This window comes from Anguilla rostrata, chromosome 2 (genome assembly GCF_018555375.3).
Source record: "Anguilla rostrata isolate EN2019 chromosome 2, ASM1855537v3, whole genome shotgun sequence".
Classification (NCBI taxonomy): Eukaryota; Metazoa; Chordata; class Actinopteri; order Anguilliformes; family Anguillidae; genus Anguilla; species Anguilla rostrata.
In genome coordinates, this window is record NC_057934.1 from 10,591,030 (window position 1) to 10,606,486 (window position 15,457).

Genomic DNA, 15,457 nt, shown 5'->3' on the forward strand with positions numbered 1-15,457 from the left:
ATTAATTTCATTTTCTCTGCATTTGGACTTTTTTGTCAATGAAGGTTCCCTTTAAAATTCAATGGACCCCTCTAAGAAATAAGGTGTTAATTAGCCCCAGTGAAATTCCCCCTTATACTGCCCAGCCATACCGTCCTCCTGCATTATAATATGAGCCATGGGACACTCACATTGGGACAGGTCACACAGAATCCTGTAAATGTTTATAATGGGAATTCTGAGATGTGATACTGCAGGAGGTGGCAGTTCCTTTTGTTCAGGGAGGGCCAGTTTGTATGCAGGTTTATGCTTCTCGCAATTAGCCTTGCTCAAATAGCTATTTATGTCTATGTAGCACTGACAGTTCAATTGTACATTAGACCACAGTAAAAGATTTCATATAGGTACACAAAAATGGGCATCAGCTATAATTTTTGAGCTCATCAATAATTGTTAAATCATATATCTGGGCTAATTAAAATAATACACATATTATTGGGCTAATTAAATAATTAGCAGAGGTTGGTAGAAATTGGCAGCTCCAGAAACAGATACGATCCTCCTCGCCCCCATCCCTGTGACATAGAATAATGAATCTCACCGCATTCTCATAGGTGCAGCTATGAGGAGGGAGCACTGTATCTGTTTCTAGTACACAAACTTGCATTTAAAAATAAACCGGTTATTGAAGCAACAATAACAAAAGTGAGGCTGGTTAGTATTAGTAGTACAGTACGAAAAGAACGGAGCAAACACCAGTTTGTGGCCAATCCTGTCTGTAGTCGAACTCTTTAAATTTTCTTACTTGTGTTTTATGTCACTTGTACAACAGGTAATTCATTCTATCACAGATAACACAAAGTTGACAGGATTATAACAAAAGCATAGTCACTGCAAAGCATGAACAGGCAGGACAATGAAAAGCATGGTTGCGCTCACCGTTCTGCACACTTCAATGTTATATGCAACCGCACATAATACATTATACTAAAATCATTTATTCTATACATTATACTATTACTTATATCTTATTATTACATTATTATTATATATATATATACACATTGTTAGGCATACCTCTTGCTAAAATATATTAAAAATGTTAACGTGGAAGTTATGCATGTGTGTACACAACAAAGTTACCATTCTGATGGACATACGTATATAAGCAATCTGTACTGAGTAACTGACTAACAACTCTTGATTCCCCAGAACAGCCAGTCGCATGGTCACTCTGTCACTTGAGTCAATTCACTTTTGCTTTTGCATAAAGCCTGAACTGCCCCATATCTGAGAAAGCCAAATGAAACTAATTTAATCTGACTAAATTAAACTCGTTGAGCGTGCTCCTCTGAGTAACAAAGGTACCTGAGCTGCCAAGAGAGGCCGTCTGTCCTCCATTTCAACGACGCAGTCCTTGTCCTTGGCTGCCATGAGAGCCACTGGCACAGAAGGCAAAGAGCATTCATGCAGTCTGTATGCATTTACCTCTATCAAACATCCAGCAGCCACATATCTACCGGAACATTCTTAAGCACATCATCCATCCATTATCTATACCTGTGTATCCTGGTCAGGGTCTGGGGGGGTGGGTGGGTGGGGGGGTGGGAGTGCTGGAGCCTATCCCAGCATGCACTGGGCGAGAGGCAGCAGTACACTGTTTATGTATATAAGTATGAACTATTACACTAAAATCCAGATAAGTGGCAAACTGCAGAAGTTAAAGCAGTTAAAGGCAGTATAGTTGTAATGAATGCCATTTTACACATTGGAAAACTCATTCTCAATATCTGAAGCATTTGTGTGGTTGTTCAATTTGCAAGCATTAAGAAATATTTCCAAGCACTGTAGTAGTTGTAGTTCCAGTGCATTGGATGTTATATTTACTTTCCACCAGAAGGTGGCAGCATACATTGTGAATAGGAATGCCTGAGAAATCAGCGCGTACCTTTAGATGTCATGGCTACTTCAGCCTTGGTGGTGTAGGGATCACAACGAAAATCTTCCAGGGAGGAGATGGTGCACTGTCCTACGACGGGCTTTCTCCCGAAAGGCCTGTGGTCAATCACCTTCAACACAATAGGAGGCGTGTACATCTCCTCTTTGGGAAGAAGCTGCAGAATCGCAGTTGAACAGAATCAGTCATATAGCTTATAACATACCCAACCTCCACAGTTTGAAGTCTAGCTTAAATCTGAAATGACAACAGAGAAATATTATTAATTGTAAATACTTTATAACTTTTTATTAACGTATGAGCACCATCTGATGGCATCTTCCAGGAGAGCTAATTACTTGGCTGTGTAATGAGCAAGAGGGGTCTTACCACTTTAAGGAAGAGAACAGATCCAGGGAAGTTGGGGCTCTTCTTTACGTTCTTGATGACCGCCGACTCAATCATCTCCCCTCCGCACTCTACGATGAGACTGGGGGAGGACACTGCGGCCAGCTGGTACGTTTTCATGTTGCGTAAACCCCAGGCCAGAATCTGAAACCCCCCCCCGCCACACACAGACGCAAAGATTAGTGTCCACCACACAGCTTGGTGTCCACAGTACTTTCCTCCATTTTAAATAAATACATTCAACACCACTGCTTTGGTGATGGAAATAGTGGCTTCCTGAACCGCACAGTGGGCAGAGTTATAAAACCATCATGCATACAGACCCATACAATCCAATCAAAATGGCTATTTAAGTCAGGAAATCTTTCAGAAGGCAGTATTAGTCTGGGGCTTTACATAGCCTTAGTCTCCTATCCTATTGTGGCCAGGGTTGAGGGATGCCAGGTCTACCTCGATGGCCGTGAGCTGCACCACAGGTCGAATCCCCTGGGGGACCATGTACAGGTTCTCAGCCCGTTTGGGAGGCACGATGGGGAGGTCAGCCTCATTTCCCTGGAGTCAGAGGGAAAGAACACCAGCAGGTCATCAAACAGCATCGCTGGCGAGTCCTGTAAAACTACAACTACCAGCCAACCTCCACGCATCAGGTGACCCCCAAGGAAGGAGTGACACGCGCCACGGTACCTTGACTTTCAGAAGGAGCTCAGCAGCCACGAGCACCTCCCCAGCACGCTCCCCCCTCTGCATGACAGGGAACCACAGCAGTTTGGGGGACACTTCCATGCTGGGGTTCAGATTCACCAGGGGGGGGCACATGCTCCGGCCCAGCAGCTCGTCTTTACCCTGGGGCACAAAGAATTCTCTCATTTCCAGCGCTAACTACTGTCACAAGGCATGCAGTGGTTTTTTTTTTTTACTAACATTAAAGGGGAATTACACTTTAGAACACGTATGGGCTTATTTTATTTCTAATTTTCTTCTAATGAATATGTCGACCTTCATTTTTCGATTAGTTATTTCGTTTTGTTAATATTTTACGATGTTTCGTTGCTTACCTTTACAAATTCAGGAAGTAGACCTAGGCAGCATATCATTGCGCGACTTCAACGCTATGCTTTTCTTTGAAGAAGAAGAAAAAACTGGAAACCATACTACTATGTGGACACGCGCAAAAAAAAAATAGGTCCTTGTTTCTAACGTTAGACATTTAAAACAAAATAACTAATCGAAAAATGAAGGTCGACACATTCATTAGAAGGACAATATAAACAAAATAAGCCCGTATGTGTTTGAAAGTGCAATTCCCCTTTAACACTAACACTAACACTACTTACATCACTCAGTCCATCACAACCCCTATCTGGTTATTCTCTTCATTATTTTTATACATTTACACAGAATGTTCTTCCGCAATGCTGTCACTCACTTACAGTGGACAAAAGTGTGTAATTCGTATACTTGATGCAGACTGTATTCAAAATCCTAAATAATTCTGGAGACTGTGGAAATTCCCAGTGCAAACCCACACCCACCACTTGGTCACTGTCGTAGAGCTCGAGGACCACGCTGGGTGGGTCCTGGGCAATGGTCTGAGGGTCCCCATATATTTCCACATCATCGAAGATAAGGGTCTGGTCCCATGCTGGGTTCAAGGTAGCCTTTATGGTCTCTGTCGTTTTGCTCACATGTGCGAAGGACACATGGGCATATGGATCTAAAATAAGGGGGGGGGGTATTTATTAGTTATACAGCCATATGAAGTATACTACACAGCATGTTTCATACTGAATTTCAACATCTCTCAGTGGAATATCAGAGTATGAATGATTGGTTTTGAATTGCTTACCTGAAAAGCTGTCTTTGTCCTTTGCGATGAGGTTTCTAGCTTGGTAAACATAAACCCTGAGATGGTACACGTGTGTCCCTGCCAAGAAAATACAGTTACTTATCACAAATTAAGGAAAACTAATGCTACACTGTGAATTATAGGAACCCTATTGTCAATGTGTCGATATAAAAACTCAATTTTGTTTTGTAGAAATCAAAGGGGATTGTTCATATTTTATAGAAAACAATTCTGTTAAAATTCTTCATTTTTAGGAGGACAGTATAAATTTCTCCTCTGCAGAATATCAGACTACAGAAAAGTAATGGCAGAGCCATGATAGAACAATAGTACCAAGAACTACTACTATTTTAATTCAACTGAAATGTTTTGAAAATGACTCACTGTCAAAGCAGCAAGAAACGGTCGGTGTGTTGGCACCGAACAGTTTTGTAGCATCCGCTTTCTCTGATTCATCGTGATCAACCCCCTTTAAATCAAGCAGACAGGCAAACCTCAGACGGACTCTAACTTTAACGTGTACAAACATTTATAAGGCACAGCTTCAACTCATCAAAAAATAAATACTGGAAATAAATAGGTATGTTCCCTGAATCCTGATTAAAGGTATAATCAAACTAATGTTTCAAGCTGCTTCAGTTGTTCACAGGGTCTGCTCACCAGCCCCCCCTCCAGTTTGAAGATGGCAGAAGCTCCCAGCATTTCGGCGGGAGCCATCTTCCTTCGCCAGCGTCTGCGGCGGAACGAGTCCGAAGAACGTTCTTTCCTGTGGAACTTCCAGCCAATCAGAGACGAGTACTCCCAGCCCTCGATCTCATCCTGATCCCTCTTCTGTTGATCAGTGGGCCCCACAGGAGAACAGGGGAAAGTTACCGCAAGCGCGTGCCAGCACAGCTCGGTCACCGAGACCAATCACGTTTCAGTTTCATAACGACCATTTCCCTTCACCTCAACTGGCGAACTGACGCCTGGAATCCTCTTACGTAGCCTGATCATCCTCTTCCTCCTGTGAACGTGGTACATCTTTTCTGTCGACACCCAGGACTTGGGTTTATCATCAGGGGGAATGGTAACACCATACTCCCAGCCTAGACCCAAACACACGCAAGCTCATCACACACTCAGTTCAGCTCATTTTTAACCCTTGTTAAATTGTAGAAAGAAAAAAAAAACTGTCATTAACAGTAAAACAAACTGACAGCAAACCATTGAAGGTAACAAATGTTAGTGTCATAACTGAAACAAATAAGACCAGTATGTCATTTTTTGGGTCATAAACCCACATGTGACTACCTTTACTCTGAGATGGTAAGCAAAACAACCAGGAGTTGCACATCACCTTGTTCATCCACGGCTCGGTGGACATCGAAACTCCAGGCGTCCTCCCACTGCCAGCCTGTAGGACACTTGAGTTCGTTGGGGCCTGGCATCTTCTCCCCGTTCTGCAAGACACCACCAACCAGCCACATCAAAAGCCTTCCAAAACTGGAGCAAATCCATTCATACCCACATGCTCCATGTTCAAATGGGTGCCTCTCCCTGTATTCCTCATGTTCCGGCATCATATTTCTGTTCTGTGAGGTGTAGGACCAAACCCGAGACCAAGCTCAAGCGTATTTTATTATTATATTGTATCCAAATGAAAGGAATATTAAATATTTGTCTCCTTTCCAGTTCATCTCATTTCAACATAATCTGATGAAATATAGATAGATACAGTATGAGACAGTGACTGTGAGCTTAAGTGAGGGAATTTCATGCATGAAATGGGGACTTCCATTATGGCAGTTGTCACAGTGGGTTTGCTGATCGATCAGACAGTGTTTAAAGTGGGCCCATATTTCTAACCAAGAGTGTCAAAGTGGGAAAGGTTCTCTGACTGACAGTAGTAAACGGAAGTGCTTTCCACGCAGACATTAATAAAGTGGGCATATTCATTCACGCAGGAGCAAAAGTGAGAGGTCTGTCCGCCATGACACCGGTAAAAGCGGATGCGCGGTCCTCACCACGTTGGTGTAAGGTTCGGTGGCAGCCTTCCAGTCCCCCCCGGGGAAGCGCGTCTCGTTCTCGAAGACCTCGTCCGTGAACTCCGTGTGCCCCGCGTCGGCCTCCGTCAGCAATCTGACGAACACACACACACACACACCCCGTCCGACAGATGCACACGCCACGCAGTTCACCAGCCACGTATGGCTCGAATCAGAGGGAAAACCCCCAGACTGGAAACACCGCGGACATTCACGCACACCAGACTGTGGAAATATAAACAGCGGGTGCGCTGCCAGCTGGCAGGATAAAGGGCCACTCTAAACGTCTCCTGTTTCCTCTGATTGTGTTCTGGGTGCGGATGGCAAGGTGGTTCCTGAACTGAACACGTCTATACCGCAGCGTTTGTTTAAAGTTTTACAGTTTCTAGGTGCTAGAGACAGTGTTTGGCACCATAACACCGTATTAAGCATTTCCATATCATACACCGTTGTCCAAGGGAATACACACATAAGTAAATTTTACTTTTCAATAATTTGTGCAGATGGATATTTACACATTCACCCTCACTCAGAAATGTGCAACAGCAAAGCCCCTAGTGAAAGATTCAGACCTTCATCTTTCTCGTTGTCCAGTTTCTCAAACACGAGAGATCTAGTGTAATATAGTCGCCTGACCCGATCAAAAGGCAGCCAAAAATAGGTTTTCACATTTGAGTGCTTGAACTCACGTCTTCTCTGGATCCACGAACCATTCGCTGTCCCACTGCCAGCCACTAGGGGGCAGGAAGTACTCTCGCTTCAGCTTCAACTTGCCAGTTACGTCAGAGAACTTGTAGCGACCCACCAGACCAGTGGTTCCCCAATTCCCGAACATCTCGACCTGGTTTTCATACTGTTTGGGGGAGCGAGGAGGGGTGAGGGATAAACCTGCCATCAGTGCATTTTATTACATACAAGACACTGCTTGTGTAGCAGAATTGAATTACCAGTTCTGCAAAGACACTGAAGGTTCCCTCTGAAAAGCTGTTGAACTTCTTCTCATGAGTAGACAGGCCCATCCACATGTTGACCCGGACCTGAACTGGAACCTTCAATCCTTTGTCTTTGTCCATGGGGTACTGGGAGAAATGTCAACAAAACTATAAATTATCCATTCAGATTATCCCTACACAGTAAAATGTCTGGTGTCAATTCAGCTCTAAGAGAGTACATATTGAGTTCACTAGGGATCACTTGTACATGGAAAGAGTTGATTTAACACTGAAACACTGAACATGTAACTGTGCACAATCATTCATCTCAGGTCTACAATACATTAGCCATAGTACACCAATTACTGATTTAACACATTACTAGTATTATATTAGAAATATAAATATTATTTGAAAATATGTAATGTCATTATTACAGTTACAACAGATAGCTGACTTTACTGTGCTCCTAGTCACCTGTAGTGGTGTATTATGCAATTGGTTGTTTGGCATTTGCTTGTTTTATTTATCAGTACTTTCAAGTGCATCAAATAAAACTACTGAATTACAATTACCCTAGAGCTGCTGCTAACTAGCAGGAAGAGAACAGCTGTGTCTTTTGATCACGCTGCCCACCTGGGCATCCCATACCTGCAGAAAGACGGTCTGAGTCCTGCCGCAGTACTGCCCACATGCCTTCTCGCTGTAGGTGGAGTACAGCACTTTATTGGCTGGGACTCGAGCGCAGGCCACCCTCTTCTCCCCGCGCAGCATCCAGATGATGACGTCAGGCATGCTGTTCTGGGGCTGAGGAGACAGACGCGGTTCAGCCGCGCTGTGGGGTCGTGGGGCTTCGTGCTCGTCTTATTGCCATTGTCATTTATGAGTAGTTCAAGCAGTTTGGGTGTGTGCATGCGTGTGTGTGTGTGGGGGGGGGGTGTGGGTGTGTGTGTGTGTTTGCGTGTGTTTGTGTGTGCGTGTGTGTGCGTGTATGCGTGTGTGTGTGAGTGTATCTGTATGTATGTGTGTGTGTGCATGTATGATGAGTAGTTAGGTGCATGGTGGTGGCGGACCTTTTCGCGCAGCATGAGTGTGGTCGGCATGTGTTTGGGGTGAGGAGAGGCGGTTCAGCTGCGCTGTGGTGTCGTGGTTGTGCTCGTCTTATTGTGTATCTTTGGTGTTCGCGTTTGGGTGTGTGATGCGTGTGTGTGTGTCTGCGTGTGGGGTGGGTGTGTTTGTGTGTGTGTGTGCGTGTGTGTGTGTGCGTGTTTGTGTGTGCGTGTGTGTGTGTGTGCGTGTTTGTGTGTGTGTGTGTGTGTGTGCATGTGTATAACCTCCTCGGCCAGCTCCTTCAGCCTGTCCAGCCAGCCCTCGATCTCCCCCAGCGTCTCCTTCACATCGGTGGCCTCCTCCTTCATCCGCAGCGCCCCGACTCGGATCAAGTCCAGGCCGCTGTCCCGGAGCTTCTTCTTTTGAATGTCCAGGGCCGTCAGATGAGGCTTCCCCTCCAGATCCGGCATTTGACAGCTGCCACACACAAAAATAAGCACATTGATTACACGGTTTCTACTCTGAGATCAACTGAACCCTCCTGTAGAAAAAGACTAATGCATGTGTACCTCAGGGAAAGAGTTTAGTTGCACGGACAGTAGCTAGCACACGCTCACTCATCTTCCCTTCAGTGAAGGCTCACTTATAAATGCTCTGTATCATAGAACTGATACATCCAGTTAAAAAGCATGCCAAGAAACCCACATGCTATCACTTGTGGTAGCTTAATATCTATGCTCTACCTGCTGAGGTCCTCAATTACTTGGTTCACCAGCTTCAGCCAGATCTCTGCCAGCCGAGCTTCTGTGGCCTTCGCAAGAATAGCAGTCTTCAAAGAGGTGATATTAGATTGCTGAAACAGAAAGAACTTGACTTATCAGGAGTTCAATACTCATTCATATTTACAAAACCCTTTTTTACAGTTCACATGCCCATTGATTGTACAAAAAATGCAAAGGCAAACATTCAGCACAGCCAATCAAACGGCCTCACCAGCCGCTCGGCGATGTACAGAAGGATGTTCACTGATTCCAGACGGTGGCTTATGTCCTCCCAAAATGATGTGAGAACGACAACGGGTTTTGTGTTCGCCCAGGGCAAGTAGTAGTAGTGGTTACCTATGTAAAGTCAAGGTGAAAATCTTAATGTGCTGAAATACAGTTTTATTAAAATGCATCTAAAACAATAATAATTAAACAAGTACATTCACAAGACATAGTATTGTTACATTTCTTTAAAAATTATCTGTTATGGTATATGAATCTGGAAATTAGTACAGTAAGAACTATAAGAGGTGTGTGTCTGATATGTCTAACTGAATACTTTCACTAGATTTGGGGGTCCATTTTGTAATACTTCTTCCAGGAATGATAATTTTAAGTAAAACCTCCCAGCTACACTATGAATGCAACTTCAAAAATTTAAAATAAAATGAATAAATAAAATCAGTTTGCAAGCTGATACCCCCCTGGTCTCTCACCATCAAACACAGCACAGCTGTACTGGGTTGTTGATGCCAGGGGCTTGCAGGTTGCATCCAGCTTGTTGCCATAGTTTCCGATGCTGACTTCAAACTGGATGGGTTCCCCTGGTTCCTGCAGCATGTAGGCACCGTGGAACACCACACACAAACAGTACTTCCTCCTCCGCTGGTATTTCTAACAAAAAGAGAAACACGAAGACCGGTTTCACTCACTGAGGAAACACCACGTCTGGAAAACAGCCATTGGAAATCTAACGTTCTGTTACCTGTGCCACCAAAATGTCATCGTTTGGGATGTCATCCACAGGCTTGTCGACCTTCCCGTCAAGTGAAGTGGTAAGCTCAATGAGAACTCTACCTCTGTAGGCCACGCCTTCACCCTGCCAAACAGCAAGTTGCATTTTAACGTGGTAACTGCATCTATTTTACTATCCACAGCAGGGATAACATCTAGCTTTCATCCATCTCTTCTTGACATGTTTCCACAGTTAATTTATATGAATAAGACTAAGCCAGTTCTGGAAAATAAGAAACTAGTTCTTGGTCCTTGCAAAATGAAAATTAAAAAATGAACTACATTAATGTGGTGGTGTTAATTTTCGATTTTGTTAAGACAGAACATGATATGATTGAAAACTGGCGTAAACATCCAGAAATTTTCCATGTCCATTTTGAGGAACGTACCTTCCCAAAGTTCAGTTCCTCATAAGGGTCAGGAAGACCGGTGAATTCTCTGGGACTTCCATAAAAGTTAACAAAGCACGGCCCAAAGGCAGGCAGGAACCCAACTTCTGACTCCCCAGTTGTCCCTAAGAATCAAATCATGGCTAGTCAGCAAAACTACAATTGGTGCAACAAAGATGATCCACATTCAGTCTTGTAATTCCAAAGCTTCTCTCTTCAGACAGAATGAGGAAAACCATCGACTTAACTTAGGCGATGAATTCTACCCTGGGGAATCCCAAATACAACATTGACAGCCTAATGTTGCAAGTGTCCAAGTGACAAAACACATCTAAATAATATCAGAACTAAATTCCCAAAGTACATAAGGGGGGGACAATACTGATGTTAATTTACGAAAGTAGATTCTCTCATCACAGTGTGGGATATTTCGCATCAAAGTTTGCCTTGTTTCATGCTCAGCATCTGTTAGAGAGGTTAGTGTGTTAGGCATCATTTTGCAGCACACCAATAACTGAAGAACTGAGCAGCAGTCCTGGACCTAGTGTGACAAAACCTTACATAACAGAACAGTATAAAGGAATGCAAATGAATACTGCATTGTTTGCACTGGTTTCATTTGCATTACTTGGTAATGCTATGCTTCGACATAAGACTTACATAACACTGTCATCCACACGACCTAACAGTTGTCACAAGATGGCATAACAGATGACGCCAGGTTATGACAAATGACATGAAACTGTCATACTTTTGGTAAGTGTTATGACGGATGCTATGTCAGCCTTATGTCAAAAGATTTTAACTTAACCAGGTACACAGGTTAAGTTAAAAACCAATTGTAACAAGTTCACATGCTGTACAATACAAGCGCAGTTTCTATGCATAGTATTAAGCAGAAAACATATTAGAAGTTAGATTCAGAAAGATTTCCTCTCCAAGACCAATGCACTTGCTGTAACCCTATGGCTAAGGCTTTGCGAGCAGTGTTTTTCATTTTGGACTCACAAAACCATCATTGCTGTGCTTGACACAAAGCTTTCTGACATGAAACTTTAAGAATTAATTCAAAAGCAAAGCACACTTAGACATTAGGGTTACACAAATGAGCTGAAAGAGCCATAAGCAGAATATCTAAAGCAGCATTCTACATGTTTCTCCAGGGCTGAAATCACTTCATACAGGCATAAGCCTGTAAACCAGGCAGCCTGAATTCAAATGTTTCTTTTGACTTTCAGATGGGTTAGTCATCAAGATGCTAGTCATTTGATTGCTATATTATTGGTTATTGCCAAATTAATTGATCCCTAGAGCTGGTCATAAGCACTGTTTATTTCAGCTCTGGACAAAGTGCAAAACAAGGAAACCAACCAAAACGTCCATATTCTGAAGAAGACCCATATCCCGAATGTGTGTCTATGCCAAAACAAAGAAACAACATGTGTAAGGCCAGAATTTCATCCAACTTTTCAAATCAATATCAATAATTAGATTAGCTTCATTCATTAGCCTCATTAGCTTCAAAATAATCTGGCATTATACATGAAAAAAATGCTTCATAGCAAGAATGCGATGTAGTTCATTTCATTAAAAAAAAATCACACCAAGTGACAATTTTCCAGATTTACTTTCGAAAGACAGACAAAACTAATGAATCGATACATTCGCAATTTGAAACGTGACGTTGAACATTCAATGCAATTACGTTTACTGGCAGTTAAATCTTCAGTTGTTGTGAGAAAGTTACTAGATTAACTTAACTACATTCTCAGCAGCCCAAAGCAATCTGCTGTAAGTAATAATACCCTATGTTATATAAAAATGATATTATACATTTCAACACCATGAGCAAAGGAGAAAGGATAAAACTTTGTGGCACTTGCCGCTCAAAAGGCCTCACCTTCGACCTCGCCACCAGATGCCGCTATTTTAGTCAGATTTAAATATGTTGTTCCTATTGCGTCGTTCCTCGTCAGGCGGTCCCTAAACGACAGTTCAACAATAAATTAAGACTCGCTCTGAAACCGACACTGTTACACACTTGCAACACATCATGCCAACAATTATCATAACCTTCCGCAGTTTGTTTTTTAATTCCCTTAAAGCTGGACCTGAGATCAGTTCTGCCAAAAAGGATCCTGTTCTGGGAGAGGGTGTGTCCACCTCAATGACTCACAATCTGACAACACTCCATTTCAAAATCCTCATAAGTCCGCTTAAGAAAGGAGCCCGGGGTAAGTTAACCCACAAAATGTCTATGGTGAGAAATCAACAGTAGTAACAGAGCTCAATGGTAGTAAACTGGGGGCAGTAAATTCATACATCTTGAGCAAGGGAAGTTACACACTGCCAGAAAAACACTTCAGAAGTCATGAGTTGAACATTTAAAGCACCTTTATTTACAGTACAGAAGAATACATCCAATTTCATCAATTGTGACAAAATGAAATCTCATTGACTTACCAGTCAAAGATTGTTAGTTTGACGCGCTCACACATAGATGGAAACTGTAGTGAGGAAGAGTTATACCTTGTATGATATTCATTTCACATTCCAATTAAAAATAATCCATACATACTGCACACACCTAGGGTTGCATTCACACAAATTGTATAGTATCTGGGGTTTCGTCACAAAGATGCGATAAAATCCAAGAGTGTTTACCTTGACCTGCAGTTTGAGCATCTGGTTCCACTCCGGATTGGCGTTCTTCTCAAGTATTTTAGTGCAAAGCTACAAAACAAGAAGGTCAGCCTGACACCCAGTGTTCCAACAACAACATGAAAATAATTCTACTGCATGCCCATGTTTCCACAGGAGCATACACATCGGTGGAACCAGATATGGGACAACATTTCGGACCTGTCTGTTATTTCTAAATGAATCGTTGTACCTTTTTGCCAGCAAACTGGACTTCTAAAAATGGGTCCACCAGGTTCTTCTTGTCTCCATCCCCCCCAAATATTGCCTTGACAGATTGTGCAAAAGCATCATCCACTAAAACACAAAAAGGGTTACATTTGAATGTTAAGGACGAAACATTAATATTGCCCAACGTTTTTAATATTACAACTTAATATTAAGTATATGTGATATTAAGTACATATGATAGTGATGAAGTTAGTACTTAAATCAGTAGCAGGACTAGTTGCTAGCTAGCCAGAGCCACTTTCTGAAAAGGACACAGTAATCTTATCTCTAGTATCTTGTGCCTACTGAGCTGCTGGCCCAGAAGCAGGAGGCACAGTAGAGTGTGGCAGACCTGGGTCAAATGCGTATTTGTTTTGGATTCAAATACTTTTCTGTGCTCGATTGATCTTGCCTGGTGTAATTTAGCCGGCCAATATGACCAGAAGGCAGGGTTAGCACTTTTTGAGAGTATTTCATTGGTTCCAGTAGACCAGACAAGATCAGTAAAGTGTAGAAAAGTATTTGAATCCAAAACAAGTACGCATTTGACCCAGGTCTGGAGTGTGGCATTGGGGGCGGGGGGTGGGGGGGGGGCTAAGACGCACTCTGGGGGATGTCCTCAGCCCGGAACACTTTCAGCGTCAGCGTGATCCAGCGCAGCGTAACCCCGGCCGGAAGCAGCAGGTTGCTCTCCATATCGTCCCGGTCCTCGTTCACTTCCCTGCTCTCCACCTGTCCATCGAGGGCCACACAGACACCGCGGGTATTAGAGCACGCTCGCGATGAAACACTAAAACCCGTTAGTGCAGACTGAATCCAGGCCCGAGTGCCCATCGAAAATGCACAGCGCTGTTCTAAGCAAGAACAGGCCTACAATGTTCCATGGAGGATGTGATCATTGCATCCTCTATAGAGGCACTGTAAGGTCCAATGGTCAAGAGTGTTTCATATGTCTGAAACACTGCTCTTGAGTTTCCTTGTGAACCATAATGTAACAATGGAGACAGACACTGTATGGAAATTATTATTGCACATTCTATTCTTCTTTCAGCATTTCTCTTTTTCAGTAAGACTTTATTGTTTATTATTTTTATTTTTTCAGCATTTTTCTTTTTCAATGAGACTCAATGACAGCATTGGGGCCGGGAGTCAGCAGGCCGAGTCAGGGTGAAGGAACGGAGCGTTACCGGAGGCTCGTCCCCCGTGCCGACGATGAACATGCTGACTTTGAGGTACCCCTTAGCCCCGGAGCTGGAGTCATCCGGGTCGTTCAGCAGGAGCCACTTCCTCATGATGGCGTGAGCTAGGGGAGGAGCACAGGAAGTGGATCAATCTCATCATGGAGAATTTACCTGGATTTCTCCAAACAAGGACCTGGAAGCGGACCTACCTGGCTCATCGTAGACATATCCAATGTCCATCTGAAGAGGGAGAGCAAAGGTGTAGATTGTGAATCAGTGTGAATGCTGAAATGCTTTCCTAAAGATTATTTTATTATAAATCCAAATGTTATTACTCATTGTCAGGTCAGCATTTTTCTTGCAGGTGCACATTTTACAGAAATAATAACTGATTTGCTATTTACAAAAGTGAAGTAACTAGTGAAATATATTATGGGTGTGAGGGGCATATTTGCATGGATAAGTTTTGATTTATTAGGGGGGAGGGATGGGAGTGGTGATAGCATTAAAAAAAGCAAAAAAAAAAGCATTAAAAAATGCTTTAAAAAATGAAATATTGTTCTAATATGTAATAACATGTCTAACTCAATATATTATAAAGCTGGCAGATTGTCAAACCAAATTCCAGACATCTGCGTCATAAGAGGCTGTGTTTTCAAAGTCACATTCTGGCCCATGCATCAGCAGCAGAGATTCAGAACGAGGGATGAAAAAAAGTGGATGAAGGAATACCTTAAACTCCCCCATGAGGCTGTCCGCCCTCAGGGAGGAGGAGTCGTACACCTGCGGAAAGGGAGTGAAACGTTGCCGTTTGAGATAGCGTTCCAAGGACGAACCGTGACGCACACCATCACGGTCTGCACATCAACCCCGGGTGTGCCAAGTAGCTTTTCCATTTTAATGAAGCAAGCTCAGCTTTGCAGCACTCTTAAGTACACATTTTACAATAGACCAGTATGCCTACATTTTGTAATCATTTTAGATAATTAACAAAATAGGTAATCCTTTAACATAATTTATT

General features: G+C 42.9%; 1 protein-coding gene across 1 annotated transcript in view; it reads right to left on the reverse strand.

Annotated features, from left to right (window-relative positions):
• The window catches only part of myofl (myoferlin like), a 33,308-nt gene that overhangs the window by 7,507 nt on the left and 10,344 nt on the right, over nt 1–15,457 (reverse strand). Inside the window, exons 9-38 of the mRNA XM_064319318.1 lie at nt 15,169–15,219; nt 14,646–14,676; nt 14,443–14,558; nt 13,861–13,987; nt 13,239–13,342; nt 13,010–13,078; nt 12,809–12,852; nt 12,246–12,328; nt 11,717–11,761; nt 10,346–10,470; nt 9,928–10,041; nt 9,659–9,836; nt 9,172–9,296; nt 8,922–9,031; nt 8,463–8,655; nt 7,780–7,935; nt 7,144–7,275; nt 6,886–7,049; nt 6,176–6,290; nt 5,509–5,611; nt 5,118–5,257; nt 4,830–5,000; nt 4,554–4,638; nt 4,170–4,247; nt 3,856–4,037; nt 3,008–3,166; nt 2,774–2,875; nt 2,306–2,467; nt 1,928–2,093; nt 1,348–1,421 (exon numbers count right to left, since the gene is read on the reverse strand). Of these exons, the coding sequence (XP_064175388.1) occupies nt 1,348–1,421; nt 1,928–2,093; nt 2,306–2,467; nt 2,774–2,875; nt 3,008–3,166; nt 3,856–4,037; nt 4,170–4,247; nt 4,554–4,638; nt 4,830–5,000; nt 5,118–5,257; nt 5,509–5,611; nt 6,176–6,290; nt 6,886–7,049; nt 7,144–7,275; nt 7,780–7,935; nt 8,463–8,655; nt 8,922–9,031; nt 9,172–9,296; nt 9,659–9,836; nt 9,928–10,041; nt 10,346–10,470; nt 11,717–11,761; nt 12,246–12,328; nt 12,809–12,852; nt 13,010–13,078; nt 13,239–13,342; nt 13,861–13,987; nt 14,443–14,558; nt 14,646–14,676; nt 15,169–15,219 (3,504 nt within the window). The remainder of the gene's footprint in view (nt 1–1,347; nt 1,422–1,927; nt 2,094–2,305; nt 2,468–2,773; nt 2,876–3,007; nt 3,167–3,855; nt 4,038–4,169; nt 4,248–4,553; nt 4,639–4,829; nt 5,001–5,117; nt 5,258–5,508; nt 5,612–6,175; nt 6,291–6,885; nt 7,050–7,143; nt 7,276–7,779; nt 7,936–8,462; nt 8,656–8,921; nt 9,032–9,171; nt 9,297–9,658; nt 9,837–9,927; nt 10,042–10,345; nt 10,471–11,716; nt 11,762–12,245; nt 12,329–12,808; nt 12,853–13,009; nt 13,079–13,238; nt 13,343–13,860; nt 13,988–14,442; nt 14,559–14,645; nt 14,677–15,168; nt 15,220–15,457) is intronic.